Genomic DNA, 26,008 nt, shown 5'->3' with positions numbered 1-26,008 from the left:
GGGAGGAGGAGGAGGCAGATGGCAGTCATTTGAACAATCAATCAAAAATGCCCATCTAAGAAGACAAAAACCTTCAGTTTCAGTTTTTAATCAAATAGTTACTACATTTAACACAACATTCTACCTATCTTTCAAGAGAAATCTGGCCGTCACAGACATCTTAAAATGTTTTATATAAATAAAATACAAGCAAAATCTTTGGAAAATAAGTAACTTTAAAAATAGTCACTTTTGGTTTATTACGCTTGAAAGCACAAACTGCATATTCTGCATCTCAGTTGTGAATTCCCTTTTAACTGTTCCATACTGTATTTCAGTCACCACGCGATGGTGAAAAAACCACACGTTTTTACGCAGATGCCTAGGGACACGGTTTGGATTATTGAATGCAGTTGCAATTCCAAATTTATTAAGCTCCGTGTTAAAAAATAAATAAATAAATCAGTTGTTCCTTTTCCTCTCTATCCTTAGCAGGAGCTTAAAACACTTTTGCACGAATTTTAGACTAGATGTCAGGAAGTATTTCTTTACAGAACGGGTTATTAGGCAGTGGAATGGGCTGCCCAGGGAGGTGGTGGAGTCCCCATCCCTGGAGGTGTTTAAGGGTAGGGTCGACATAGTGCTGAGAGATATGGTGTAGATGGGAACTGGCAGTGTTAGGTTAATGGTTGGACTAGATGATCTTCAAGGTCCTTTCCAACCTAGACGATTCTGTGATTCTGTGAATGCATGCGGAGGCTTATGGCTTCCTTTCCAAGTTTTGGGACTAGTCGATGATTTGCGGTTTAAAGATCTTTTGTTGTAGATTTTTTTTTTTTAATATATTTTTCAGGTCAGAAAAAATAGGGAAATGTCTGCCTGATGTTATTATTTTATTATTATCATATTTATTATCATGTTATGTTGTTATCCTACTTAGATGTCTGTATTCTAGTCACGTGTCACCATTTGCAATAGAGATATCAACTGAAAGAGTTTCACTGTGTTATGAAGGTGTGTATGCCAAAACAGAAAAGCAGGCGAAGAAGGAAACATCAGAGACAGTCTCAGATGTGGTGCTGGTAGTCAGTTCCTGAATAAAAAGCAAAAAGAGTTTTTGTGGTTGAAGTATGTTCAAAGATGTAAGCAGGAGTACTAGTGTCTGAAAGCTCAGTTTCTCTCCCCTCCAAGGAAATGTGGCTTTTGCCTTTCTACTGAATGAACAGGATTGTTTAAAACAGACGTGGATCCATTATTGGTTTCTCTTCCAAACAGAAACAATTTGCAGCCAAATTTTGGCTAGCCACACAGGTCGAGTGGAAGACATAAAAAAAGCGTAGCAAATTTATATAAGCGTTTTCCGGCTACACTAAATGCATTAAGACAAAGCATTTGAATGAATATTTGCTGTTGTGGTTTTTTTCTTTTCTAGCCCTTTTGATATTCTAACAGTAACTTCAGGTAATTTCCAGTCTTCTTTCCCATCTTCTTTTCCCGTGGGAAACATGACAAACGCGATGATGATGCTGTTTGAAGTGTGGAGTGTCATTTGGTCACCGGGGTTGTCGAATGGCACTGGTTTGTGACATTTGTGAATAAACACTGTCTTATTTGCTGATCATTTCATAATGATTTACAAGAGATCTTTTTATTGAAAAGAGCTGAGGAAAGGATTCCCAGTGCTCTGTCCTCACAGTCCCTAAACCGTCAAATCTTGTTTGTTTTCTTGTTTGAAAAGGAGGATAATTTTGACTTCTCGCCCTCCCAAACACAGCTGAGAAGATTTCTCTGCGTAAGAGTACTGAGAGTTTGGGTTGGTGTTTTTTCAGAAAAGGACTGAATATATAAAGGGAAAATGTGAAAAAACTTGAGGCACTTCGTTAAGTATGCTGCCTTCAGTGCTTAAAACTGCAGTCTTTTGACTCTCATCCTCTCTATTCTGAATAATTGAGTATAATCTGTAATTCGTACTGTGCTCTCCCCTGCATTTCTGAGGCCGCATAGAAGAGACACGAGCAGCTCCAGTAGTAGCACAGATCCCTGTGGATCTCCCCTCTCTCCCTAAGGGAAGGCTTACGCCTACCTCTGCCTCACGGCTCTTAACCTAACTGTTTCTGGATACAGAGGTCTTTGCTCGTTTTCCGTTGAGGCCAAATTTCTTTAAGAGTATTTTGTAAGGGAGCGCCTCAAAGTTGGTTGGAAGTCTGCACATGACATATCAAAGGGTTCTGTGGTATCCCGTGTGCCAGTGATTCCTGCAGGGAGCCACAGTAAGTTTGAAAGGCTGGGTTTCCCTTTGCAGAAAACCAAACTTTCCTTGGTGTATTGTATTTATTTATCTGTTTGCTCAGACTGTTATTTTATCATCTGCTAATTCTTCCTTGTACAAGCCTCAGGCTTCATGGTGGTATTCCCCTGGGTCACCCTAGGACCATTTTAATTTTGGTATTAACGTTTGCCACCTGCTGTTCCTCAGGTACCAAAGCGCTTTTAACCAGGAAATTACATAGCACAGCAAGGTCATACAATTCACTCTTGCCTTCCTTTAGAAGCCCATTTGCTCTTGGCCTCGTGTTACACTTCATTTGGCTTGTTAAGTCCATAATGTCTGTGAATGTGATGATTTTTTTCAGGACCTGCTAGGCATCCCACATGGAGAAGGTGCTGGCATGGGGACCCATCAGAGTCCTTTCATGGTGAACACAAAAGAAGGAAAAAAAATCAGTTTTTTGTGCTACTACCTTAATCTCTCTGAGCTTTTTTAATTTTTTTTTTTTTTTGCCTTGATCATCTCTTGGCCCTGCAGACTCCCTGGCAGGCTTCCTGTCACAGGTCTGTTTGAAGAAGGATTTATTTTTTAAAATGTATTAATACTTGTGATAACGCTTGCAAGTTGGGATTTGGGTTCTTTTTTTTTGGCCTGCTTGATGGTGTATTCTGGAAGTCTATTAATACAGAACCCAATAACTAAGAGATCTCTTCCCTAATGGGGAAAAGTAAATACTGCATATTTTACCCTAGAACTGACAGGATTTCCTTGTTTGTTTGTTTTTTAATCACCTGCTTCTGCCAGAGCTTGTGAACACTTTTATGTCCTCCACTTGGAAGTGGCTGGTTTTTGAAGGCCGCCTATTTATTCTGAGTAATCTTCCCTGCAGCGCTGTATAACCGTGCTGACTTGCCTTGCCCTTTCTCAAGCCTGTCTCACTAAAACCCCATGTGCTTTTGCTTTGCCTCCGAGTGTCCTTAAGCCCCACAAACATTCCCCTCTTTCAGTAATCTTTTTTTTTCCCCTTCCTTTTAATGAGCTTCCATCCTTTTATGAAGCTCTCCTTTGAGGTTGAGAATGACAGTGATAGGGTTGGGTGTGTTTTTTTTTTTTTTTGTCTTTTGCAAGGATGTTGGATCTAATACACAACGATGGCTGTCACAGACCCCATTTTGTAATGTTTGCCTAGTCTGCAGAGCTGCGAGGAGGCTCTACCTCCTCTACTTAAGTCAGGAGCCACTTTCCATTTGTGTGTGACCATGTCCTGTCTCTCAAAGGGCTGAGCAAAGCCTTATAATTCCTTTGAACCTCCTGGTGAGGATGGCAGTGGGTATTGTATTGGCATGGTCTGCTGGTCTCTAGCAACACCAGCTAACTGTGCTCCACAGAACAGTTCTGGGGGCAGGACTGGGGCCCTGTCCCAGGGAGGTGGGCTCCGGGGAGCTGCCTGGGGCCCCTGAGCCCTTACGGCTTTGCAGCTGAGCTGCATCACATCAGCAAGACACAGGGGATGCTGGGAGTACCTGTTTGTGCCTTTTACATTTTAAAGTTCTCAGGAAAGAAAAAAATATCCCTGTGTAGTAATCATAGTTATTACTACTATTGATCAAAGCATGTTTTGATTACAAATTTTTAAAATAATGATTTTTCATAAAAAGTATATGCACGCCTTCAGAAATGTTCCTACATGTGCTTTTACAAATTTATTAACATACTTAATGGCTGCTTCTTTGTGCAATTATGTTTTCTTATTTCTAATTTAAGTTTAAATACAAAACATACTTGCATTATCTATGGATTATTAACACGATATGAAAGTACCTTTAGCTTTGCTTCAAGGCACATCAGCCTGTTTAACTCAAAACAGCTTTAAATTACCCCTCAACATTTCAGCGGATTACGACTGATCTTGTTGCAGGATATCTTCTAGTTTATGAGCAGCCCATTTCAGGGGGTGTACAGTATTCAGAAAACCAACTTACACGGAATAAAAATGTAATGGATTTCACGTTTCATTCTCGGTTTTCTTCTACTTCTTTGTTTTCTTATACAACTTGCCTCTGTTGAATTGATTGCTTTGGTTCTAAGGAATCAGTGTAATGGTGGCAGCGCAGGGTAAAATATCTATCGTTCAAGCAGCACCTGTTTAATTTCAAATGCAGTTTTTCTAAGTGCTTCTTTCAAGCTTCTCCTTGAATTGGAAAATTAAGCACATGTCCTTGCTATCTGAGTTATATATCTAACAATTATTATTTTAGTCTAGTTTCGGTGGTTGGGTACAGCTGACAGCTCGTTATTGACAAGGCTAGATCCATCGCTGTTACTCTAGCATAGACTCAGCTTGGCCTGCAATATTGTAATGGTGAGTTTAAAACGTAGCCAGTCTTAGCAAATGAGACTGGTTTTGTTGTGGGTATGTTTTAACTAGAACGTAGATTTGTCTGAGAGTGCTTCGATTGATCTGTAAATTTAAAAATAGCGTATTAGTCTTGGACGGTTTTGTGCATAATCTTATCTCTCAGCATGTAACTTTTATGCAGTCTTAAAGCATTTTAAAAATTCAAACATATGTCAAATATATCTTCTTCTTTCTTCCTTTATGCCTATTTTGAGCTTGTCTTCCTCATTACACTTTTAAGAGTTTAATTTTTTAAAGAGTCAAAAGTGGAAACAGGCGTGTGACAAAGGACCTCGCCTGCTTGTTGGGAACTGTGGAAAAAACCATGAACAGAGAGGCAGAGCGAGGAGGTACCAGTCCTGTGTTGGTAGGCAGGTGCTCTGCACCCAAAGATGAGAGCTGTGGAACCACATGTGGCTGCAAGCCCTGGCTCATGAGACTGGAAGAGCTTCATCAGACCTCTGTTACCTGTGGGAAATGATTTCTGGGTGGGCAAACCATAGGCAGAATAGCTTGTGTTATTGCAGATGATTATATGGCTACATATCCCAAACCCAGGAGGGGTTATCACTCTCCCCTCTTGCAAACTGCCTCGCATCCATTCCTGTACTGGTCTCCTCCTCCTGCCTCACCTCTTGTCCCTTTGTTGACAGGCATTGCTAAAGCTCTTGCAGATTTCTTCCAAATCTCAGCAGGAGGATTTCTAAAGGCTGTGCCAAAACTTGGCCAAGTGTGGACTTGTCTCATTCTTATGCCTATGCTGAATTTCAAGTTCCTTCTTGCAGAACATGGAGCGTTCAAGCTTTCCAAAGCAAAGGCTGCCAGGATTAGTCGTATGTGGAAAAAAGGCGTCTGGTTTTTCATAGAGGTTATTAAACATTTTTGCCAAGCAAGTAAAAGTTCCAAGAAGGGGATGGAAAAGACTGGTGTGCATACATGAATGGAGTAGCTACATTTCTAGCCGATTAAGCAACCAAGGTTACTGAAGCTGTTCTTTTAGAGTTGGGAATGGCAGCTCTGGAGTTATCGCTGGAGACTGTATTGGCATAAAACTTCAGAAAATATTCAAAGCAACAGTGAGGGCTAAGTGCTATTAGTAGGTTCAGGACTGCTCTGAACTTGGTAGCTAAAGAATTGGGCATACAAATACTGAACAAGATGAAAGCCTGTGAATGCTTTTCTGGCTTTCTATTTCCATGTTTGGCGTGCAAGATCACTTCTGAATAATGGTGTGAATTATTGCAGTGTCCATCCAAACTTTTCAAACGTACCTATCCTTGAAATGTCTGTACCTTGGCTTGAATTTCTCTTGCAGTATGTATTCATGTATCACAGCCAGTCTAGCTCCTAATGATTCTCAAATTCAATTTGTTTTTATTTCCTTTTTTAAAGCATTTGCTGTATTTCACTGCTATGATGATGTCTGAAATGTCTGATTCAAGGGACTATTTATAGAAGCATAGTCAAGCATTTGCTTGAAAATTTGTGAGCTTCCTTTCCTTGAAGATACTATTATACTGTAAGATGTATCTCAAAGAAAGGAGATTGCTGTAGAAATACATATGTTGCCTCCGTAAATTTGATTTCAAAAGGAACATGTGCTGTAAGTATTCTCTTAAATACAAGGCTTTTTTTTCTCCTGCGATTTCAGCAAATATCCTTTTCGGTGAGATGTTTTTGTGTTAGACCTAGAGATCTGCCTACTGGGTTTCTAATTTTTCTCTTTCAAATCTATCTGATTTTTCATTTCAGGCACGTGTGAATCCCATCAGTGTCACTCCACCCATACAAGCCATAGATCAGGACCGAAACATCCAGCCTCCTTCTGATCGACCGGGCATCCTCTATTCCATCCTAGTTGGTTGGTGTCTGCTACTCTTGCTATCACTCACAGTCAGTTCCTTTATTATGACCAGCCAGAAAAAGATTGACTGGGAGAGTGGAAAGCTAATAAAAATTCATGTTTGAAATCATTGTTCTACCTATTTATGTTTAATTGCAATTTAGAAGCTTATTTCGGATGATTGCATTATTTATTATTATTTATTCAGATTAGATTCAGAATTGTCTGGTTTAGCGAATGGAGTAAGAAGCAAAAGGAGAGAGACTTACCTGTGCTCGTAGCTGTGCTGCAATGCATTTCTCATTCACAGGTGCAGAGGCTGTGCTGGGTTTGCGTGATGCTAAAGAAAGACAATTAGAGCAGGTTTTGTTTCAAAAGTCTCTGGCACAAGTGCAACCTAAAGGGTCTTACTGCAGCACATTTAATTTTGCTGCCTGTGAACTTGCATGCTTTCCCTTGTAATTTGGGGTTTGTTTAGTTGACTATGCTCTTTTCTGGCCAGAGAGGAATGCAGATGTAGAAAGAGTTCAGAGAATAGCCACATTGCTGGGGGATGTCTTGTATTCTGCTATATATATATATTTTTTACTGCGTTTGACATTTGTTTCCAATCGCTTAGCTTGTATGATTTGATAATGGAAAGGCCTGAGGCAGTGGTTTTCAGTTGTAGTCCTCCACCTGCCCTGCTCTTCTTGAAGTACAGAGACTGATGCTGTAGTAATTTCTGTGTCCTGTGACTAGCGTGGGAATGGGAAGTTGTTTGTTTTGTCGAATCACATCTTTCTCAGGCTTGCTGTGTTAAACTGCAGCCACATGGCTTTCTCGTCCATGGAGAGGTGAAAGTAAAGATTTTAATGAGCAGATTGCATAGTTTTGCTGGTCATTTAAAAAAAAAATACACTTACGTGTATTACAGTTCTGTTGTGAAAGGGGAAAAATAGTAGGTTTGATACATCTGCCATTTTCAAAGCAGTTTTAAGAGGGTACAAATGAATCCCTACCATATCAGGTACGGTCGTACTGAATGTGCAAGTCCTGAGCTCTGTGTGCAAAATGCAGGTGCCTGAACCCACTCAGTGCTGACAGACTGGTCTTGAGGTGTTTCCAGGGCTCTACTCCCAGGACCATGGCAAGGGACATGGCTGTGGCAGACTTCAGAGTCCTCTAAGAAAAGAAACCAAGTTTTTTTGGATAGCTGATGAAGCAAGCTAGATTCCTTCAGGCTGGAACTAATTCAAATCTGGCAGAGCAAGGGATGCATTGCTGTCAACTAGTGTTCTTCCAGCAAAACCATTTTGTAAGGAAATTTGTAAATACTTGCAGAGTAAATACGGTAGGTGTTTTTATGTTTGAAAATTGACTTGTCTTACCTATAAATTCAGCTATTGACAGTTATGCCCTAGTGCAACATTTAGTCCATTTTTTTTAAAGTTCTTTGCGTAACTTGCAAAGTTCTTCAGGAATGAACTTATGACAAATTGTGTTTCACTAACTTGTGATATTTTTAATGTTTGAATGACTGTTTTGACCTCAAAGATATGTTTCAGAAAGATGTGTTGGTTTGGGGGATTTTATCAACCGAAGGGCTCTCTTCTTTTTTTTTTTTTTTTTTTTCTTTTTTTTTTTTTTTAATTTTTTTTCCCCTATGGTCTTCAAAAGGATTTCTTTTTAAGTTTTAAGTCTGTCTTCATCTTTGCCAGTATGCAGTACTATTTATATTTAGCCTTTACCTCAGAAAATATTAAAGTTTCACAAGAAATAGGCCTGCTATATGTTTTTTTCCCTCGCTTTAGATCCGAACGTAGCTCTTCTTTATTTATATTTTTGGATATGTCTTTTTTTAAACACTGGAAGGTCTGAACTATGCCCATAGAATGAGACAGTAAGCTACTTACTGAATATGAGAATGATTATGAATTTTATTTGATTTGACTGAGTTCTAATTTGGTTCTTCTTTTACCCTGCTTTCTTCCTCCCACTGCACACCTGTACAATTCAAGTCCTGGCATATGCTTTGGGCACTATGGATTTTATATATGAAATCTGTGTATCCTTAGTGTCTTTAGGATCTACTGTAAAGCCACATTTCTTTTAATGAAGCCTGACATCACTGCAGCGATAACTCACTCCTACTTGATATGGCTTACTAACTTCTTCCTTAAGTGCCCATAATGATCTCTGCCTGTATGCTTTCAAGCTAACTAGCCTTTCAGGTGTTCAGGTAAATGACTCAGCACTGCTTTCACCAAATCTAGTGACCTTTCCCATGAGGACGGTGCAAGTGAACCTCTCCAGTTCCAACAACGACAAGTTCAGCTGCAGTTCATTGAAAAGGAGTTAAGACTCACTCAATGAGGTAACGGTAAATGCCTCTGGAAGTCTTCATACACATTCACCTTAGTATAGCACTGCTGAAGACAAAAGTAAGTTGAGGGTAAGGCACTTGAGGAATGGAGAATGAGGTGTGTTACTATCCCATCATTTTTTGCTTTCCTTCTCATTCTGACCTCTCAAAGGATATATCGAGATGTCTGAAGGTACCTGTTCAAGTAGTTATGCACTGATGCTGGTAAAACAACGGAAGATTGAGTCTTAAATATTCTTGAGGGTCATCCTAAGTTACAGCATAGTACTACTGGGATTGTTGTCTTCTATTTAAAGTATTGGCTAAAGTACATGATGAAAGAACTACCTTCCAAAGTACAGTAAAATACTTCAGAAAAGAGGATTGAACTGGGGCCATACTGTAATATTTAATTTCTTATAAAATGCCTGATATCTTTACATTTGGAAACGTGATGTTTAGAATTTTTTTTTTTTTTTTTTCATGGACCAATTTTTCCAATTCTTGACTTTCAGGAATGTTAATATATCTGGGTCATTGCAATAGACCCACATATAGTGTCTAGTGTGTGCAAGTGTGTAAGCGAGCCCTCTCCGTTTGCTCGTAGTGTGTGTGCAATAAAAAGGGGGTAGAAGCCAGCTCACTTTCTCTCATTGGCAGTCTCACCCTGTTTTTTTTCCTCAGTGCTAACTGCATCATAGCCCTGTGCTACTCTCGTATTTAATGCTCAGCCTTTTTTGAAGGTTTTCCCTTAGCTATTTTTATTAGTAATTTTAAGGCTTTCTTTTCTCTGGGTCTGGTCCTTGGGAAAAGCCAATTTTTCCTTTACATCATCAGCTTCTGATTTTGACCCTGGAACTGTCTGTGTGATTTCTGCTGCCAATTTTGGACAATTAAGTGTTCTATTTGTTTGATATTTAAATGAAGAGCCAAAAAACCACAACAATATTTTGGGGGGTTTCTCTCTAGTCCTGTGAGCTCCCTGATATATGTGCCTGGCAGACAACATGCCCCACAAAAACCCTCCTCTGGCTCCAAGAAAAGCAAATCTACTAGTGCTCTTCACCTCATGGACACTGCCCTCTGCTGTAAGATCATAAAGGTAGAAGGGATCATGTTCCCTCCTGGGCTGTCAGCTCACTGCTTCTGTTGCCTGGGCCAAAAGAGTGTAACCAGAGGTTTGTTGAGCACTCGGTGCTCATTTTTGGTGCGGATGGTGTAATCTCATCTCCGAATGCTGAAGTACAGAAAAGAAATCACGTGCCACCCTTTATGTGCTGTCCTCCTATCTCAAGGGGCCTTATGGACCCACCGGTGCATGCTGGCCCATCACCTTTTGATACCCTAGATCTCTTCAGACACACAGATCAGGTGAATTTCTGGAGGCAGGAGACTTGGAGCTCATCCATAGAGCTTTAGACCTCTCTGCTTTTCCTGGGTTACATCTTCTTTCAGGTTGGACTCTCGTATGAGAGACTGGCAGTGTAGGGGTGGTGTGAACAAGTCTCTGACCAGTAGTGCTTGGCTGTAACATGCAAATGGTACATTTTGAAGACACGTAGTTACAGTTGCAGTAGGAAATTCCTCCATTCTGGACACAGATCAGGCAACAGTGTGGACTGAGGGTTGCTCTGTTCTGTCAAAATTTTGAGTATGTAGAAGCAGATGTCTCTCTTCCTGGAAAACTTTACGTTCAGAATTCAAGGTAACCTGGTATCCTGGAGTTTGGACCCTTCCTGTGGTAGGCAGCAGCTGAACAGGCATCATCGGTTAGGATTCAGGCCATCCAGCTCTATTACACTCTGATTTTAACTTTCCTGATTATCCTTCTTGATGTCTTTTCCTCCTTGTTTTTTGTTTTGTTTTGGGTTTTGGGTTTTGTTTTTTTTTTTTGTTTTTTTTTTTTCTCTTGGCATCCTTACACAATACTAGCTTCATCTTCCCTGCTCTAGATCACTTTGTGCCTCCTACAGCCATCTCTATCCTCCCCTGTGTATATGTTCTTCTTCAGGGGACTTCTTGTTTTTTACTTTCTCGGTGCTTTTGCATCTTGTCCTTCGTTTCTTGATTTTTCATAGCTTCAGCATCAGCCTTTGTGATATACAGCCTCCTAAGACTACAGCAATCTGTTATCTGCCAAAAGCCCAAAGCTCATGCTGGATGCCTTGTGCTCTTAAAAAAAAAAAAAGCAAAAAAACCAAAACCAGTTAATTAGGAGCTGGAATTAAAAGGTGGAGGGGGAAGGAGGGCAGGGAACTTGGAGCTAGAAACTCTGCACTTGTGCTGTTAGTGTAATAGAAAAAATAATCCGCAGTGGTTCTTCCTGTTACTACTCTCTGGGTCTATGGCATACATGTATACAGAGACAGTCACAGAATATGTACTGTGTATATATATATACACACTCTCTCTCTATATATATATCTAGCAAATGGTTGTCATTTGATGAGTTGCAAACTAAATTATTGCACATGAGTTTGGACAGTAACCTGTCTCCTGGGATAGCTGCTGCCTTTCTAAAAGCAGTTTCTAACCATTCTACTGGAAAGGTGAACAAATAGCAGCATCATGTATCAGAAGAGTGGTCTTTTTTTTGTGTTGAAACTTCTGCCCTGTAAGACTGGACTGAGGATTTGGCACAGCAGTATTTGTCCTGCTCTCATGGCTGCGTTAAGATATCATAACTCATGGGCTCAGAGGTCTTACTGGGGCATTTATGCCATCAGCAAGGAGTGCTTTTTGCCTCTCAGCTGCTACACAGGACTATTCCTAGACCTAAAATGACTCAAGATCTTAGACTTGTAATCAGTATTTTGGTTTCCTCAGATACTTTTAGTAATACTGATAAGCTGTAAGATGCCAGAGTTCATGCTGTTTCTAAACACTTTGGCTTTCTGAGTCCTGCTCTGTTGAGATTTTTACTCTCACATCTCCCCAGCTGAGAGTCAGGCGAGCCCAGGGAAGTCAGATAGTTAAACCAAAACAAACTGAGATGAGACTCAGAGACTGGAGAAGGTGTATACAGTTTTCTGCCATACAAATGAGGAGAGAACATCCTTTCCTCTTCATTTTTTTTAGTAAAAAGTATCACCTCTGTTCCCCGACAGGTGAGAGACTGTTGCTGAACAGTATCCCATATGCTTATTGCTTCATTCTGCCCTGGCAATTAATGCTCCACCGTTACTATTTTTTTGAATACTTTCTTTGGGAATCATGTGGCTTGAAATCACTGTAGCTTAATTCTTTCCTCCTGTGTCAGGCTATGCTGCTAGAGCCTTTTGGCTTGAGCACAGTAGCATGGGAGTGTTCTTGGGCTGCAGCTGCCTTGCTGGCCAGCCTAGGGGCCAGGCACAGCAAGGTCATGGCTGTCTCCATCCTTTGCACAGCCCTTGCTGAATCTCCAGGAGTTCACAAATCTGTTCAGGCTCTGAGTGCTTCTGTTTTAACTGGGTTGGAGAGTATCCTGGAAACTCACAGCCATGAAGACACTATTTACTGCTGACAATAAACGGAAGCTGTTAGATGAGGCTTCATCTGGTGCTTCCTCCCTGATGAGAAACTTATTTTCTTAGCAGGATTTCTAAAATAACATATCTTTTGTTATTACTTATGTGTATGTTATTAATAATGCACAAAAGAGCTTGACCATAGGTGCAACGGCAGGCTGCAAGAACTAAGGTATTTAAGATGTGCATTTTAAATTGCAAATGTGAGCAATAACGTGGCTATCTTGAACTTAGTGGTAACATCTTTGTCACATCACCTCATTGTGTATTTTCTTTGTATAAATCGGTGCACTCAAAAAATGGTTTGGTGTTCTTTGCTTTGTGGCTAATGTCAGGGTATGCCCAGCAATCCCTCGGGGGAAACGTACTTCAAAGCTGGAGAGAGAAAATCTCAGTGGTATGTGTTTAGCAAGTTGGGTTTCAGGAATGTGGTGGATTAGAAGTGGAAGATGATTTGTTGTAAAAGTTCGTTTCTCCATATGTCCTCTTATCTGATGAGATTTATATATATCTCCTGGAAGCTGAGAAGCAGAATTTCCACCAGCTGCAGGTGTGTTTGGGCTCCTGCTGTTATCAAGTGCTTAGGGATTCCCAGTTGAGAAGAATCTTCATGGTTAGGGAGAGTAAGGAAATATAATCATAAAATTAAACACTTAATGTTAGTAGTATCCTTAAGCTCCATGTACACATGAGGCAATATTTCATCCTTGTAATAGCAGAATTAAGTTTTGTTCCTTTGATGACTAATGAGGTTTGAACAAACACTGTTTCTGAAAGATTTAGTTAAACAATATTCAAACCTCAATGTCTTTTTTTTACAGGTACTCCTGAGGATTATCCACAGTACTTCCATATGAATATCACAACAGCTGTACTGACACTCCTAAAGCCAATAAATAGGGATTTACACCAGAAGTTTGACTTGGTTATTAAGGTAATTTTGTCTGAATTCATATTTCCATATGCTTTTGAAAACTGCTTAGTAACAAAAAGCTCTAGAGAAAATGCGGGGTGGGCTTGTTTGGTTTTCCTGCATTTTTCTTTTTTAGCCTGTCAGGCATCATTTAGCACAATCACAGGGAAGAAGGGCGTGAAGTATTTTTGAAAAGGGAATGAATCGTGGTAGAGTTCTAACATTTCAGGTTATATTGATGTTGTATGAACAAGCTAAATACCACTTGTACATTTGCTTTTTACAAACTAAGTTGTCCTGAGAATGCATTTGCTTTACATTTCACATTTTCTCCAGTTCACAACCCATGCTAGAGAATCACACAGATACAAATAATTGAGTACTGAATATTGAGAGCAAGGAGGACAAAAAATCATCTCCACATCTTGTAGCAATTTTTGTGGGGGTTTTTTTTGTTGTTATTGTTCAGGGATGATTCTAAAATAAAGGAAGCTCACTCCAGAGCTATGCTGCTGAATAAAAAGAAACATAACCAGTGGGAAAAGGTATAAACCATGTCTGTGGGATTGGTCTTTTCAAATTCTACCACTGATGATGGGTTCCTTCCTCTTTTATACATACTGATTTGTCCTTAATTTTAATGTCTGACTCGTTAACGGTCTGCAGTTCTTCTTAACTGAGCCAAGTGATAGAACCACGTATCAGTTAGTTGTGAAGAGTGTGTCTTCACAGAAAATCTCAAAATGTGTCTTCATCTGGTTACTGAGACCCAGTTTTGCAAGTATAAAATATTTTCAGTATTTGCTTCTTTCTTTACCCATCTGAGGAATAAGAGGAAAAGAATTGAAGGTGATGATAATCAGTATTTAATTGCTAAACTCGTTAAATGTAGTAAGCTATTAATTTTACTTTCAGCAAAATTGTACAAAGCCGTAAGCTTTGCTGCAGGTGAAGTTTGTGTGAATGGACTGCAAAAGTCAGTTCAGTAAAGACAGTCTCTAATTAGAATAGAGCAGAATTACATTTGGTTGTTTTGGAGACAGTCTGGAGTTTGTCCCTAAAGATGTTGGCTAATGACACAGAAAATTGTATAGCTTTTGCTGTATTTATTGGTAAGCAGAGGATCAAATAAAAGAGAAAGGAACTGCAGTAGTCTGTTTTAAAGTAGTAGATCACTTGTGTGTTTATCAGTGTATTTCATGGAGAATAAAGAGTGGGTTTCCAAACTGCAGCTTGTTTTCACACACGGATGTCATAAAGTTCTTGCTGTTTGTTAGTGTTAATAATCTATTTCTAAATACAAAGGTTGCACTCATATGGTAAGATTTACTTATTTGACTCTCCTACCCCCCTAATTTTTTGGGGGGTGTTAATGGTGGCGCTGGCAACAGGCAGTCCCCTTGGCAAGAGCAGTTCCTGCTGTACCGGCCTATGAACCTCTCTGAAGGTTCATAGGGTGGGAGTGTTGATCTGCTCGAGGGTAGGGAGGCTCTGCAGAGAGACCTGGCCAGGCTGGAGCGATGGGCTGAGGCCAACTGGAGGAGCTTCGATAAGGCCAAATGCCGGGTGCTGCACTTGGGCCACAACAACCCCCAGCAGCGCTACAGGCTTGGGGAGGAGTGGCTGGAGAGCTGCCAGTCAGAGAGGGACCTGGGGGTGTTGATTGCCAGCCGGCTGAACATGAGCCAGCAGTGTGCCCAGGTGGCCAAGAAGGCCAACGGCATCCTGGCTTATATCAGCAATAGCGTGGCCAGCAGGGACAGGGAAGGGATCTTACCCCTGGACTCGGCACTGGTGAGGCCGCCCCTCGATGAGTGGGTTCAGTTTGGGCCCCTCACTCCAAAAAGGCCATTGAATGACTCGAGCGTGTCCAGAGAAGGGCAACGGAGCTGGTGCAGGGTCTGGAGCACAGGTCTGATGGGGAGCGGCTGAGGGAACTGGGGGGGTTTAGTCTGGAGAAGAGGAGGCTGAGGGGAGACCTCATGGCCCTCTACAGCTACCTGAAAGGAGGGTGCAGAGAGCTGGGAATGAGTCTCTTCAACCAAGTAATGAGCAATAAGACAAGAGGGAATGGCCTCCAGTTGCGCCAGGGAAGGTTTAGACTAGATATTAGGAAGTATTTCTTTACAGAAGGGGTTGTTGGGCGTTGGAATGGGCTGCCCAGGGAGGTGGTGGAGTCCCCATCCCTGGAGGTGTTCAAGAGTCGGGTTGACCCAGCGCTGAGGGATCTGGTGTAGTTGGGATCTGTCAGTGCTGGGTTAACGGTTGGACTAGATGATCTTCAAGGTCCTTTCCAACCTAGATGATTCTGTGATTCTGTGAAAACACGTGCCATGGTTCTGCTAGCGCCCAGCCGCAATGCTTTTGGCCCGTCATGCAGTCAGACCAAAATGCTTGCTATTCCTCGGGGAAAATCTGGGTAGGATTTTGTTCTTTTTTTTTTTTCCTTCAGAGCAGAAGCAAAAATCAATCTTTCAATCGTTTGGGAGTGGGGGGAGCAATGATACACACTTCTGCTCTTGAAATAAGGAGGGGTGAAGGAACATAGACAAACACGGTGTGACAGAGTGACTTGGGTCCTCAGCTGTGTCTGTGCCTCTGCATGGCCATGCAAAAGCTGACTGTGGCTAGTACCTGTGTTGCTTGTAGGAATCCTTCTTTTTTTTATACTAACTCTGAGCATTTATTAAGCACAGGAGAGTTAGGGACAGTTTGCAGTCTCCTTCGGTGCATCTTACAGAGGGCAGCAATTTCTCTGGGAAGATGGTAACAAGTTTATTATTAATATACAGGTCCTTTCTGTATCTTCTGAGGAACACAACTGTGTGTATAGTAAGACAGAAGATGAAACAAAATTTCAGCTTATAGGAATTTTGAATAACTTGGCACCTTTTTAAATACTTGTGTTAATTTCCTACCTCAGTTGATTATATATGCATCAAAGTACAAAGCTTGTATATGCTTAGAGTGAAATAATTTTGATTGCATTCTTTTATAACAATCTATTTTTGAGCTTGCTTCCTGCTGTGGAGTTCTGCTGTCACTGGGACAGATGAAGAAACTTGGGTGAATTAACATCTAAATAAATATGCTAAGAAGTTACAGGTTAATACCCTGTAGCGCTTTGTTTGGTTTCGTCATTGTTGTAGAAATTCAGCAGCTATCTATAGTAGCACAATACATCAATTAAAAAAATCAATTACACCGGTCTGGTACCACATTCTGTGTGCCTAAATAGCAAACTCTGTTGTTAATGGAAATGTTTATAGGCATTATTAGGTTCATATTGCTGTGTTATATGTGCAGTCAAGGGGATAATAAGGGAAATTATCAGTCTCGAAGAATGATAATATGCCACCTGCTAGAATAATAAAAGTTTTAATGCTGTGTTGTTCAGGGACCTTTTGAACTGGTACAATGTCTCAGGCTTGTACCGAATCAAATCTTCAGATTCCTGTGTTGCACATTCTCGAGTTTGCATTTCTTGCAGTGTTGAAGTTGTTGCATCTGATTTTAGCTGGAGGGGTGCAATGTGTGATGTCTCCCTTTAAACAGGAAATATGCTATTTTTTCAGGACTCACTAGATTTATTTTTAAAATATTCCCTCTGATATCAGGAGATCAGGGGTTTTTTTCTGCCAAAATATTATGGAAAACAGTGAAATGGAAAAGGTGGTTAAGTCAATACATGAATATTAGAACACATGAAGTAAGGCAGAGAGGAAATTGGTGCACTCATCTGTGGTATAAAAACTGCATTGCTGATAAATGTTGAATTCGCAAGTAGGTAGACAACAGAAAAAGCTAAACTTCTTAATCAGAAATGCTATTTTTCAACCTCCTTGCTATCTCCAGGAGATATTTGATGATAAGCAAGGAGGCAAACTTGTTGGCTCTCCAAGGGAACTCTTGTCGCTTCCATTCCCTGCAAAGAACAGGGGCTTTTACAAAAGAGCATGTATTGTTTTTGTTGTCCCATTGAAATTTCCATGTGGCAACTGCAAGGCTGTCACAGGAAGTCTGTGGATTTAGAACCTTTAAACTGAAAGGGCTTTCCAGTCTAAATAATACTGTGACGAAGAATAGTCTATATGAGACCCAAAATACATAAGGCTGTGAACATTATGAATTGCAAGTGTTCTTTCCCTTTACCTACTGTTGCTTCTGTTATAAAAGATGGTATAACTGAGATGCAAAAACACACCCCATAATACTAATTCCTTTTTTTGAAATCAATTACTGCTTTTGGAGTAAGCTTTATTTATAAATACGTATGTGCGTTGTCTGAAGATTTATGTCCATAAAGACAGAGACATGTCTCCTTGGAGAAAGAACAATCTCTGGAGCAGATGGTCCTGCGTTACAGAAGGTCATTGCTGGAGAAATCAAACCAAAGCTACAGCGAAGAGGGAGCACACTTTCAGCAACCTCAAAGGCTAAAAAATAATTACATCTCTGATCGGCAGGCTTGCTGAAACATCTCCTGAGATTCTCAAAAATATAAATGTATTAAAACTACATTTCCTTAACATTGTCACTACGATAGCTATCTTTCTCCTGGAGGACAATGATTTATAACAGAAAGGCATGTAATCTGTTTAGTCCTCAATAGAGTTAACTTCACATCTGATACCTCTTTGCTTGTAGAAGGGAATATAGCTGCATGAAGAAAATGGCAGCAGCTTTGATCATCTTTCTGGAAAAACATGACCGTTGCACTGTAGACATAAGACTATGTTCTTGTTACTAGCTCTAGAAAGTGTCGATGCGTTTCTATTTTTTTTGAAGCATGTATATCATGTAACAAGTAGGAGAATTAATCAAATTAATGCACCTTGATCCTTTCCTATTTGAACATAGGTTATTTATCAATCAGAAAAAATCTAACCTGACAGTTCTGTTAAAATCAATTTGCAAAATGGATGGACTACTGAAGGTTAGATATGCTTACACAGTCAATGAAATACTAATGAATGGAAGTGCTACACTACACAGAATTTACCAGGCCTGTAAGAGACCAGATTTTGATAAAATTACTCATGCTGGGTGGTAGTTTAGTTCACAGGGACTTGCGTGGCTTTTGGAGTAGGCTGAGGATGAGGAGCTACACAAGGGCCATCAGTCTGACCCAAAGAATGTGTATGTGGAGATCTGGGGGAGAAACTGTCACTAGCAAATCACAGACTTTTTGCTATAAAATACTTAAAAATATTGACTTCTTAGATTATTTCAGTGTCTTGTAAAGCAAAAAGTGATCCTACTCTAAATAAACAAATAGCCGTGTTATTTGCTATGATTACAGAAATGTTGTCAACTCTCTTAAGACCCAAGGTGTTCCTACTGAAAATATGAATACTAATACAGAGTAAAAGGAGGTAGGGAAAGTGTTTTCTTAGCAACTGTTGTGTAACCAGTTGACAATACAAGCCAGAAATGAGCTCTGGTTCTCCAACACATCAATATTGTAGTGGGTTGGTATCCAGTAAGTATGAAGAATCAAGAATTTTGTTCATTCAAGATTGCTATAAAACCTGTAGGAGTTGCAATAGAGAAAAATATTAGAAGTATTTTGAGGCTAATGAAGTGTAGGCATACCTTTTCACTTTATGGTTATTTCTCTCTAGTCTATGTTATTTACCTAGAACAATCAATACCTCAGATTTTCTTCAGCGTAAATAAAATACATGAGTCAGTTTCAAAATCAGGATAGGAATTTTATTTCTCTTGCAAGAATTGATTTTCCATTCTTAATGGCACGGGGATACTTGTATTCATGATGAAAAATACTTTGAATATTATAACATGAGGTAGAAAAATAGAGGACTGTTTTCTTTATCTCATGTGGACACCTGCATACTGGGGAAATTAAATTTATAATGTAGTTTTAGAGTAGGTCTTATTACAACCCGTGTGGTTAATTCTTAAACCACTCTGTTGTATTTGATTGTATTTGTGCCATTGGGAAATTGGGAAGGATTAATGTAAATTGGACATCTTGATAAAAACTCCAGTTAGATTTTTTTAAAAAAAGGGGGGGAGGGGGGAAAAGTTTCCCAGCTTCAAATAACATTTGTAGCCTGACTTTTTAGAAAGACTTTTCCTTGGATCTGAGAGTTTTATGGTTCTTAGGGAATAGACTCTTGCAAAAAGAACTGGTTTGTGTCAGAACTGCTTGGGTTTTTTTGGTACCTTCCAAACAGTGTTGGTAACAGAAGTGTACTTCAACACCATGCCATAGCTGTGCAGAATATTTTGAAGAATATCCTTACAGAATGTTTTCCATGTCTTCTGTACCTATCTCAAAAATCTGTTATCCCCAGGTGGTGTTTCAGTCAGACTGTCATTAACCTCGTGACAGAAATACCACAGAAACAATTCTAGAGTGGGATTGCATTTCCTTGTTGTTTAGGTGGCAACAGAAGGTCAACCCCGTGTGTCAGAGTTGAACAGACTATTTGAAATTCCAGTGTTATGAGAAAATTGGCTTGGGGTCCCATTCTGCAAGAAGTGATGTTGAACTTCCCAGCAGTAATATCTACTCTGTTTACTCTTCAGGCTTGAATCTTAGAACGGAGTGTGATTTTTTCCAATTTTTAGAAGGCTTCTCCCTGCTGAATTGGCTGTGGCATTTATATAGGCTGTGAGGAGGTTTTAATAAAATGGTTGTACTTGCTTTGAGTGTGCATGTAGAGCCTGAGTGTTAGCCAGACCAAATTCCATGCTAATGAAGGAAGGTTGTGTGTGAAGCTTGGCTACAGATATAAAGCACTGTCCACTGGTGCACACATTTGATTACATGAATACTGTAGTGTTGCTGGCATGGCATGAATTTGTGTGACTGTTCTCTTGCCCATCCCAAGAAGCCACCAGGGAGCTGGAAAGGCCATTTTTCCTTTCTGGTCGAGGTGCTTTGAATCAGAGAGATGCTCCCAGTACATGTATTGGCTGTTCCAGTATAGTTAAGCCTGTTGCAATGTGCATGATTTTCCCTGATATGGATCTCAGCAGAAATGACAGAAAGTTTCTCCTGCTACTCACACTGGAGGTTAATTGGTTTCTCTGTTCCTGGTGGGCACTTCATTGATCTCTCCTGTCCATTGCTTTCGAGGCTGTTGAAAGCTTACTGCATTACATGAAAAGAAGGCATAACTTCAGCAAGTCTCAGGATCAAACTGTCATTTGTCCGTGGACAAATGGGCACTTTGAAGGCAGAAAGTAAAGTGTATATATGCCATGTTGTGTATGATCTATTCATTGAACAAAGACTGGTTTTTGTTCAGAGTGGAAGTACAGGAAGATTCGGTGAGGATCCTTTGCCACCCACTAGCAGGTGCAGAGGGCAAGGTTAAATAACCAGTTTTAAAATTCAGGTAGGTCATCGAGCACAGCACTAGGCTGCAGCCCTTTCTTTTTAAGAAACTTGAGAATGATCTCAAAGGTTGAAATACTGAAATAAAAAAGCTTATTATGATCCTGAGCTATTACAGAATCATAAAAGTGCTGAGATTGGTGGGCATCTCTGGAGATTGTCCAGTCCAACCCCCCTGCTCAGGTCAGGGGTGGGATGGGTGTTGAGTACCTCCAAGGCTGGAAACTCCACAGCCTCTCTGGGCAACCTGGTGTCAGATTGAAAGAGTTTCTTCTTATGTTTAAATGCAGTAACTTGTATTTTAAAATTTTTTTACCCATAACTGGTCCCAGCACTCCAGATGTGTCTCACCAGTGCTAAGTATCACTTGACTCACTGGCAATGCTTTTCCTAATGCAGCACAGGTTTGGTGCAAGGGCATTTTGCTTAATTCACTCACCAGGACCCCCATGTCCTGCTCTGCAAAGCTGTTTTCAAGTTGGTTGGTCACTAACGTGTATGGGTGCCTGACATTATCTCTCCCCAGGTGCAGGACTTAGCATTTTCCTTTTTTTAAAAAAAAAACTTCATGAGATTCCCATCTGCCCATTTCTGCAGCCTGTCAAGGTCCCTCTGCATGGCAGCACACCCATCTGGCAAATTAGCCGCTTCTTCCAGTTTTGTATCACCTGCAGATTTGCTAAGGGTGCACTTGGTCCCATCAACTGGGTCATTAATAAAGATGTTAAACAGTAGTGGCACCAGTACCGACCCATGGGTACACCTCTATTAACTGGCCTCCAGCTGGGCTTTGTGCTGTGGGATTGGAACACTCTGCACCCAGCAATTCAGCCACTTTTCAATCCACCTCATTGTCTTATCTATCTTAGTCAATGCTTCACCAGTTGGTTTGTGAGATCACATGGAGACAGTGACAAAAGCATTATTCATGTCAGGATAAATAATATCCACTGCTGTCCCCACACCCACCAAGCCATTGCTCTCATTGTAGAGGCCTGTCAGGATGGTCGAGCATGAATTACCCTGCATAAACCCACGCTGACAACTCCCAACCTCCTCCTTGTCCTTCATATGTTTGGAAATGGTTCCCAGAATTATTTGCTCCACCGTGACCTTCCCTAGCATTGTGGTGAGGTTGATGGGTCTGTAGTTCCCTGGATCTTCCTTCTTGCCTTTCTTGAAGATAGAAGTGACCTTTGCTTTCTTCTAGGCCTCAGGAACCTCTCTTAATTGTCACAAACTTTTCAAATGTAGTAGAGAGGGGTCTTGCAGTGACATCAACAAGCTCCCTTAGCATGTGTAAGTGCATCCCATCAAGTCCCCTTAATTCATGTATTTACAGTTTATTTAAATATTTCCCTAACTCGATTCTCCTCTGTCTTCCTTGCTCCAGACTTTTCTGTGGGTCTCAGGGATGGAGATTTCTGAGGGCAGGTCTTACCTGTAGAGACTGAGCTGACACCATTGAGTATGACAGCCTTTTCCATGTCCCCTGTCACCCTCTCCCACTCAGCAGCAGGCCTACATTTTCCCTAGTCTTCCTTTTGCTGCTGCTGAACATGTAGAAGCCTTTCTTGTTGCCATTCAGTTCCAGGTGGGCTTTGGCTTTTCTAAACCTGCATGTTAGCCCTAACCTTCATGCTCAGACAGTGTTTCTGTAGTCCTCCTGCATCACCTGTCCCTGGTTCCAATTCTTGCAGGCTTCCTTTGCTTATGTTTGAGTTTTCTCAGGAGCTCCTTGCTTATCCACCCAGGCCTGCTGTCACCTTTCCTTGATTTTCTGTTTGTCAAGATAGACCATTTTTGGACTTGGAGAAGGTGATTTTTTTGAAAGTCAGCTAATTCTCCTGCACCCTTTTTCTCCAAGGCCATATCCAGTGGGATCCTGCCCAGTAAATCCCTGAGTTAGGACAAAGTCTGCTCCTATGCTGTGTGCATTAGTGACAGACACTTTAGGGGGTGCATATGGTCAAGCTGACTTCCCAGAAAGGCTGAGAGCTTTGCCTATAGTACTGTCCTGTTGGCATTCTCTTATTTATGTGCATATGAAGGTAGTGCCCCTTCAGCCCTGCTTTAATGGTGATGGGGTCCATCCTGCTCATATCACCCTGCAGACTTTGGTGGCCAGCCTGGGTCCACCACTTCCTCACTTGGTTGTTAGTTGTCATCTCCTTGCCAGGTTGATTAGCTGGTTGACATAGATGCTGTTGCCTCACCCCTACTATGCTGGTAGTAAAGATGAGGATTGACTGTAGAATTGCAGAAGGACTTTGCAAGACCAAATGAGTCAGTGATAAAATGGCTGATAAAATTTGGCATAGCTTAAAAATGAAGTGAAACAAGTCAGAAAAGGTCATCCTAGCCTTATACACAAAACATTGGGTTCTGGCTTGACTTGGGAATGAAATCTTGGCATTGTAACTTATAACTGAGTGTGAAGGTTGGCTCAGTGATCTGGGGCTGTCAAAAAAAAAAAAAAAAAAAGGAGTAAATTGAACATTAGAAATCATTAGGAAAAATACAGAACAGAGGAAAAAAAAAAAAATCACTGCAGTACTGTACAGATCCAGGCTGTATATGTGTCTTGACCACAGTGCATAGCTCTGGTCTCCATCACCAAAAGGATAGAGCAGAACTGAAGCAAGTTCATATCAGGTAAGAAAGGAAGAAGACATGATAGACACCCGTAAAATACAAATGTCACAATTCTGAGAGTGAAGAGGAATCAATAGTTCACTGTCTCCTTCGATGGAAGAGCTAGGAGTTATCAAATGAAACAAGCAGGTGGCAAGTTAAAACCAGACAAAATAAGGTTCTTCATCTAATATAGTTTGTCTGCTTTGACAGGCAGAGATGTGGGGCTGAAAGTTGACATGGGCTCAAGGGGAGGCCAGGCTGGCTCATGGAAGAAAAAACTATTGATATAAAGAGAAATCCAGGGAAATCTGAGCTGCTTACATTCTTCTCTAGGTTTCTGTCTTTGGCTGCAGCTTCAACCATGAGTTTGCACTGGATGGATTATTGGTGTGATCTAGTACAATTCTTCTTATGTTGCTTTTATTATGAGTTTCAGAAAAACACAATGCTAGCAGACAATGAGAAGACATGCATCAATTGAATCTCACTAGACTGGAAATTCCTGGACTGCTGTTACAGAAATGCTCCAAAGCCCATGTTTTTTGAGACTTAAAAAGTCCTGAATTATCTAACTTTTTTCACCACTTCAGAAACTTCGTATTTGCAATGTTTGGTAGGTTTTTTAATAATGTCAGCCTCCAACTCTTCTCATCCTGTTTTGATCTCTTGGCTCCGTGCATCTCTTGACCTTCATTTGTTATCTTTGTTCATGGTAGTTCTAATTTTCCCCTCTTCTATCTTAAAAGAATGTATGTTCTTGCATTTAAAAGGATTTGTGCTTATTCTTTGCTCTCCTAAATTTCAAAATGGTCCAAACAGGGATTTCAGCACTAAGAGTAATGCCTCATTTATTTAGTTTAACCAATGTGATAAAGACATATTAGTTTGAAGTACGTCTGGGCTGCAGCAGTTGAGAACTTTGAGAAAACTTCACAGTGATTACTATTGAATAGGTCTCTAGAAAGTAACCCGTATTTTAAAAAGCTCACCTTCCCAAATATTGGTGTTTTCTCTCAAATTTCTCGGAGTACAAAGTGGAAAATAAAATATAACTCCCATGACAAGTTTGGTTTTCAAAAAATATTTTGCCCTTGTTCTGGAACTGCTTTAGTTTTGTCTCTCTCTTTTGAATTGCAACTGAAGATATTCTCCTCTGATGTTCTTGCACAACAGTCGAGATGTTTCAGCTATAATGGGAAACAGGGTGATTGCTCTGCCTCAGAATAGAACATGAACTGAACAAATGAGAGTGGTTTTGTACTCATGGTGACAGATTAAAAAAAAAAAAAAAAGAAATGTATTTTCATTAAATAGTTGCTCAATCCACTTCCTGACAATGATGAAATCTTCAAAATCATTAGTTTGGTTGAACTGCTGTGCATCTCCTGTAAGTATTAAGTACCATAACTGTTTTTTTAAATTGACTTTTCAACTGTGCATCCCTTATGTGAACTCAGTATTCAGTTACTTCTCTTGGCTTATCACTGTCACAAAAACACACCTAGTCCAAAAAGTCTGGAAATTTCTGTTCTCTTTGAGGCAGCCTTTTTTTTTCATCTTGTGTGTAATACAGTGATGGGAGTTGGTGTAGAATTGAAAATCTGAATGCAGAGACGGGTTTTGTGTTTGTGAATAAGGAGAGGAAAAAAAAGGGTGCAGGAAAACCAAACCCTTTCCTATACATCAATAAAATGTTTCTTCATAGCAGTCTTTCTCCAAAGTTATCACATTCATATTGAAAACAGCAAATTTTTCCTGTCTTAACTGCATCTCAGCATGGTAAATGTTTTTCCTTGTTTTTAGAGCATTGTCACAGATACGTGTTAGAAAGACCAGTGATTGTGAGTTAAGATTGAACCTAAATTGTGTGTCATCACTCACAGAGCAATGAAAATATTAAAATCCATAAGTGGTAAGTTCTAGAAGGTCTTTTATTTACAGAAATAGCTGTATTTCCTTTCTGCAATAAACAGATATTTTTGTAAATTTAAAACTTAAACATCCATCACTTAAAACTTGGCCTAATGACTTCATAGTTGGCATTTTCTTTAACTGAAGGGATGAAGGAAGAGTTTCATTATTTGGAAAGGTGGGCAGCTGTAAGTATTACTGTTCACTGCACTACAACATCAGCCTTACTGATACTGAAGTTACTTATCCTTGCTACATGAAGAAAAAGATGTATGTTTTGGGGCTTTTTTAAGCACAGTGTCTGGACACATTATATGCCAATTTCATTTCACTGCCACATCACAAGCTCCGCTGATGATAAAGTCAAATTTCTCCTATGTTCTAAAGATACTCTGTACTTCTTGTCCTTAAGCCAATTCTTAGTCCATTTCAGTAGTTCTTTCCTTACGCTGTACTGTCTGACCTTGTAAAACAATTCAGTGTGTGATATACAATCCTAAAGTTTACCCTAAATCTAGATAAATTATGTCCCTAGTTTCACCTCTATCTCCCAGTTCAGTTATGCATTTAAAAGAAGCAACTTTGTCAGACCTGACCTTCCCTCTCTGTGTCTGTGCTGACGGCTCCTTTTTTAATTACATTGGTTTAAACACTATATAATGTTTCAGTCGTCTTTGTAGCTTGAAGTCAAGTTTAAGTTTGAGTGTCTGAAGTTCCCGGGCTCTTTCCTTGTTCTTGTATTAAATAGAAAATCTGAAGTGACCTGCCTGCAGTTCTCCAGTACCATATCTCCTTCAGTGAGCTATCAAATGTGTTTGCCGGAGGCTTTTCCTTACTTC

The 26,008-nt window shown here is 40.2% G+C and overlaps 1 protein-coding gene across 1 annotated transcript in view; it reads left to right on the top strand.

Moving 5' to 3' along the window:
• PCDH15 (protocadherin related 15) overlaps nt 1–26,008 on the top strand; it is a 460,117-nt gene that overhangs the window by 211,791 nt on the left and 222,318 nt on the right. The window contains exons 10-11 of the mRNA XM_074874163.1: nt 6,399–6,507; nt 13,161–13,273. Of these exons, the coding sequence (XP_074730264.1) occupies nt 6,399–6,507; nt 13,161–13,273 (222 nt within the window). The remainder of the gene's footprint in view (nt 1–6,398; nt 6,508–13,160; nt 13,274–26,008) is intronic.

This window comes from Strix uralensis, chromosome 7 (assembly GCF_047716275.1).
Source record: "Strix uralensis isolate ZFMK-TIS-50842 chromosome 7, bStrUra1, whole genome shotgun sequence".
NCBI lineage: Eukaryota > Metazoa > Chordata > Aves > Strigiformes > Strigidae > Strix > Strix uralensis.
This window is presented reverse-complemented; position numbering and strand designations above follow the sequence as displayed.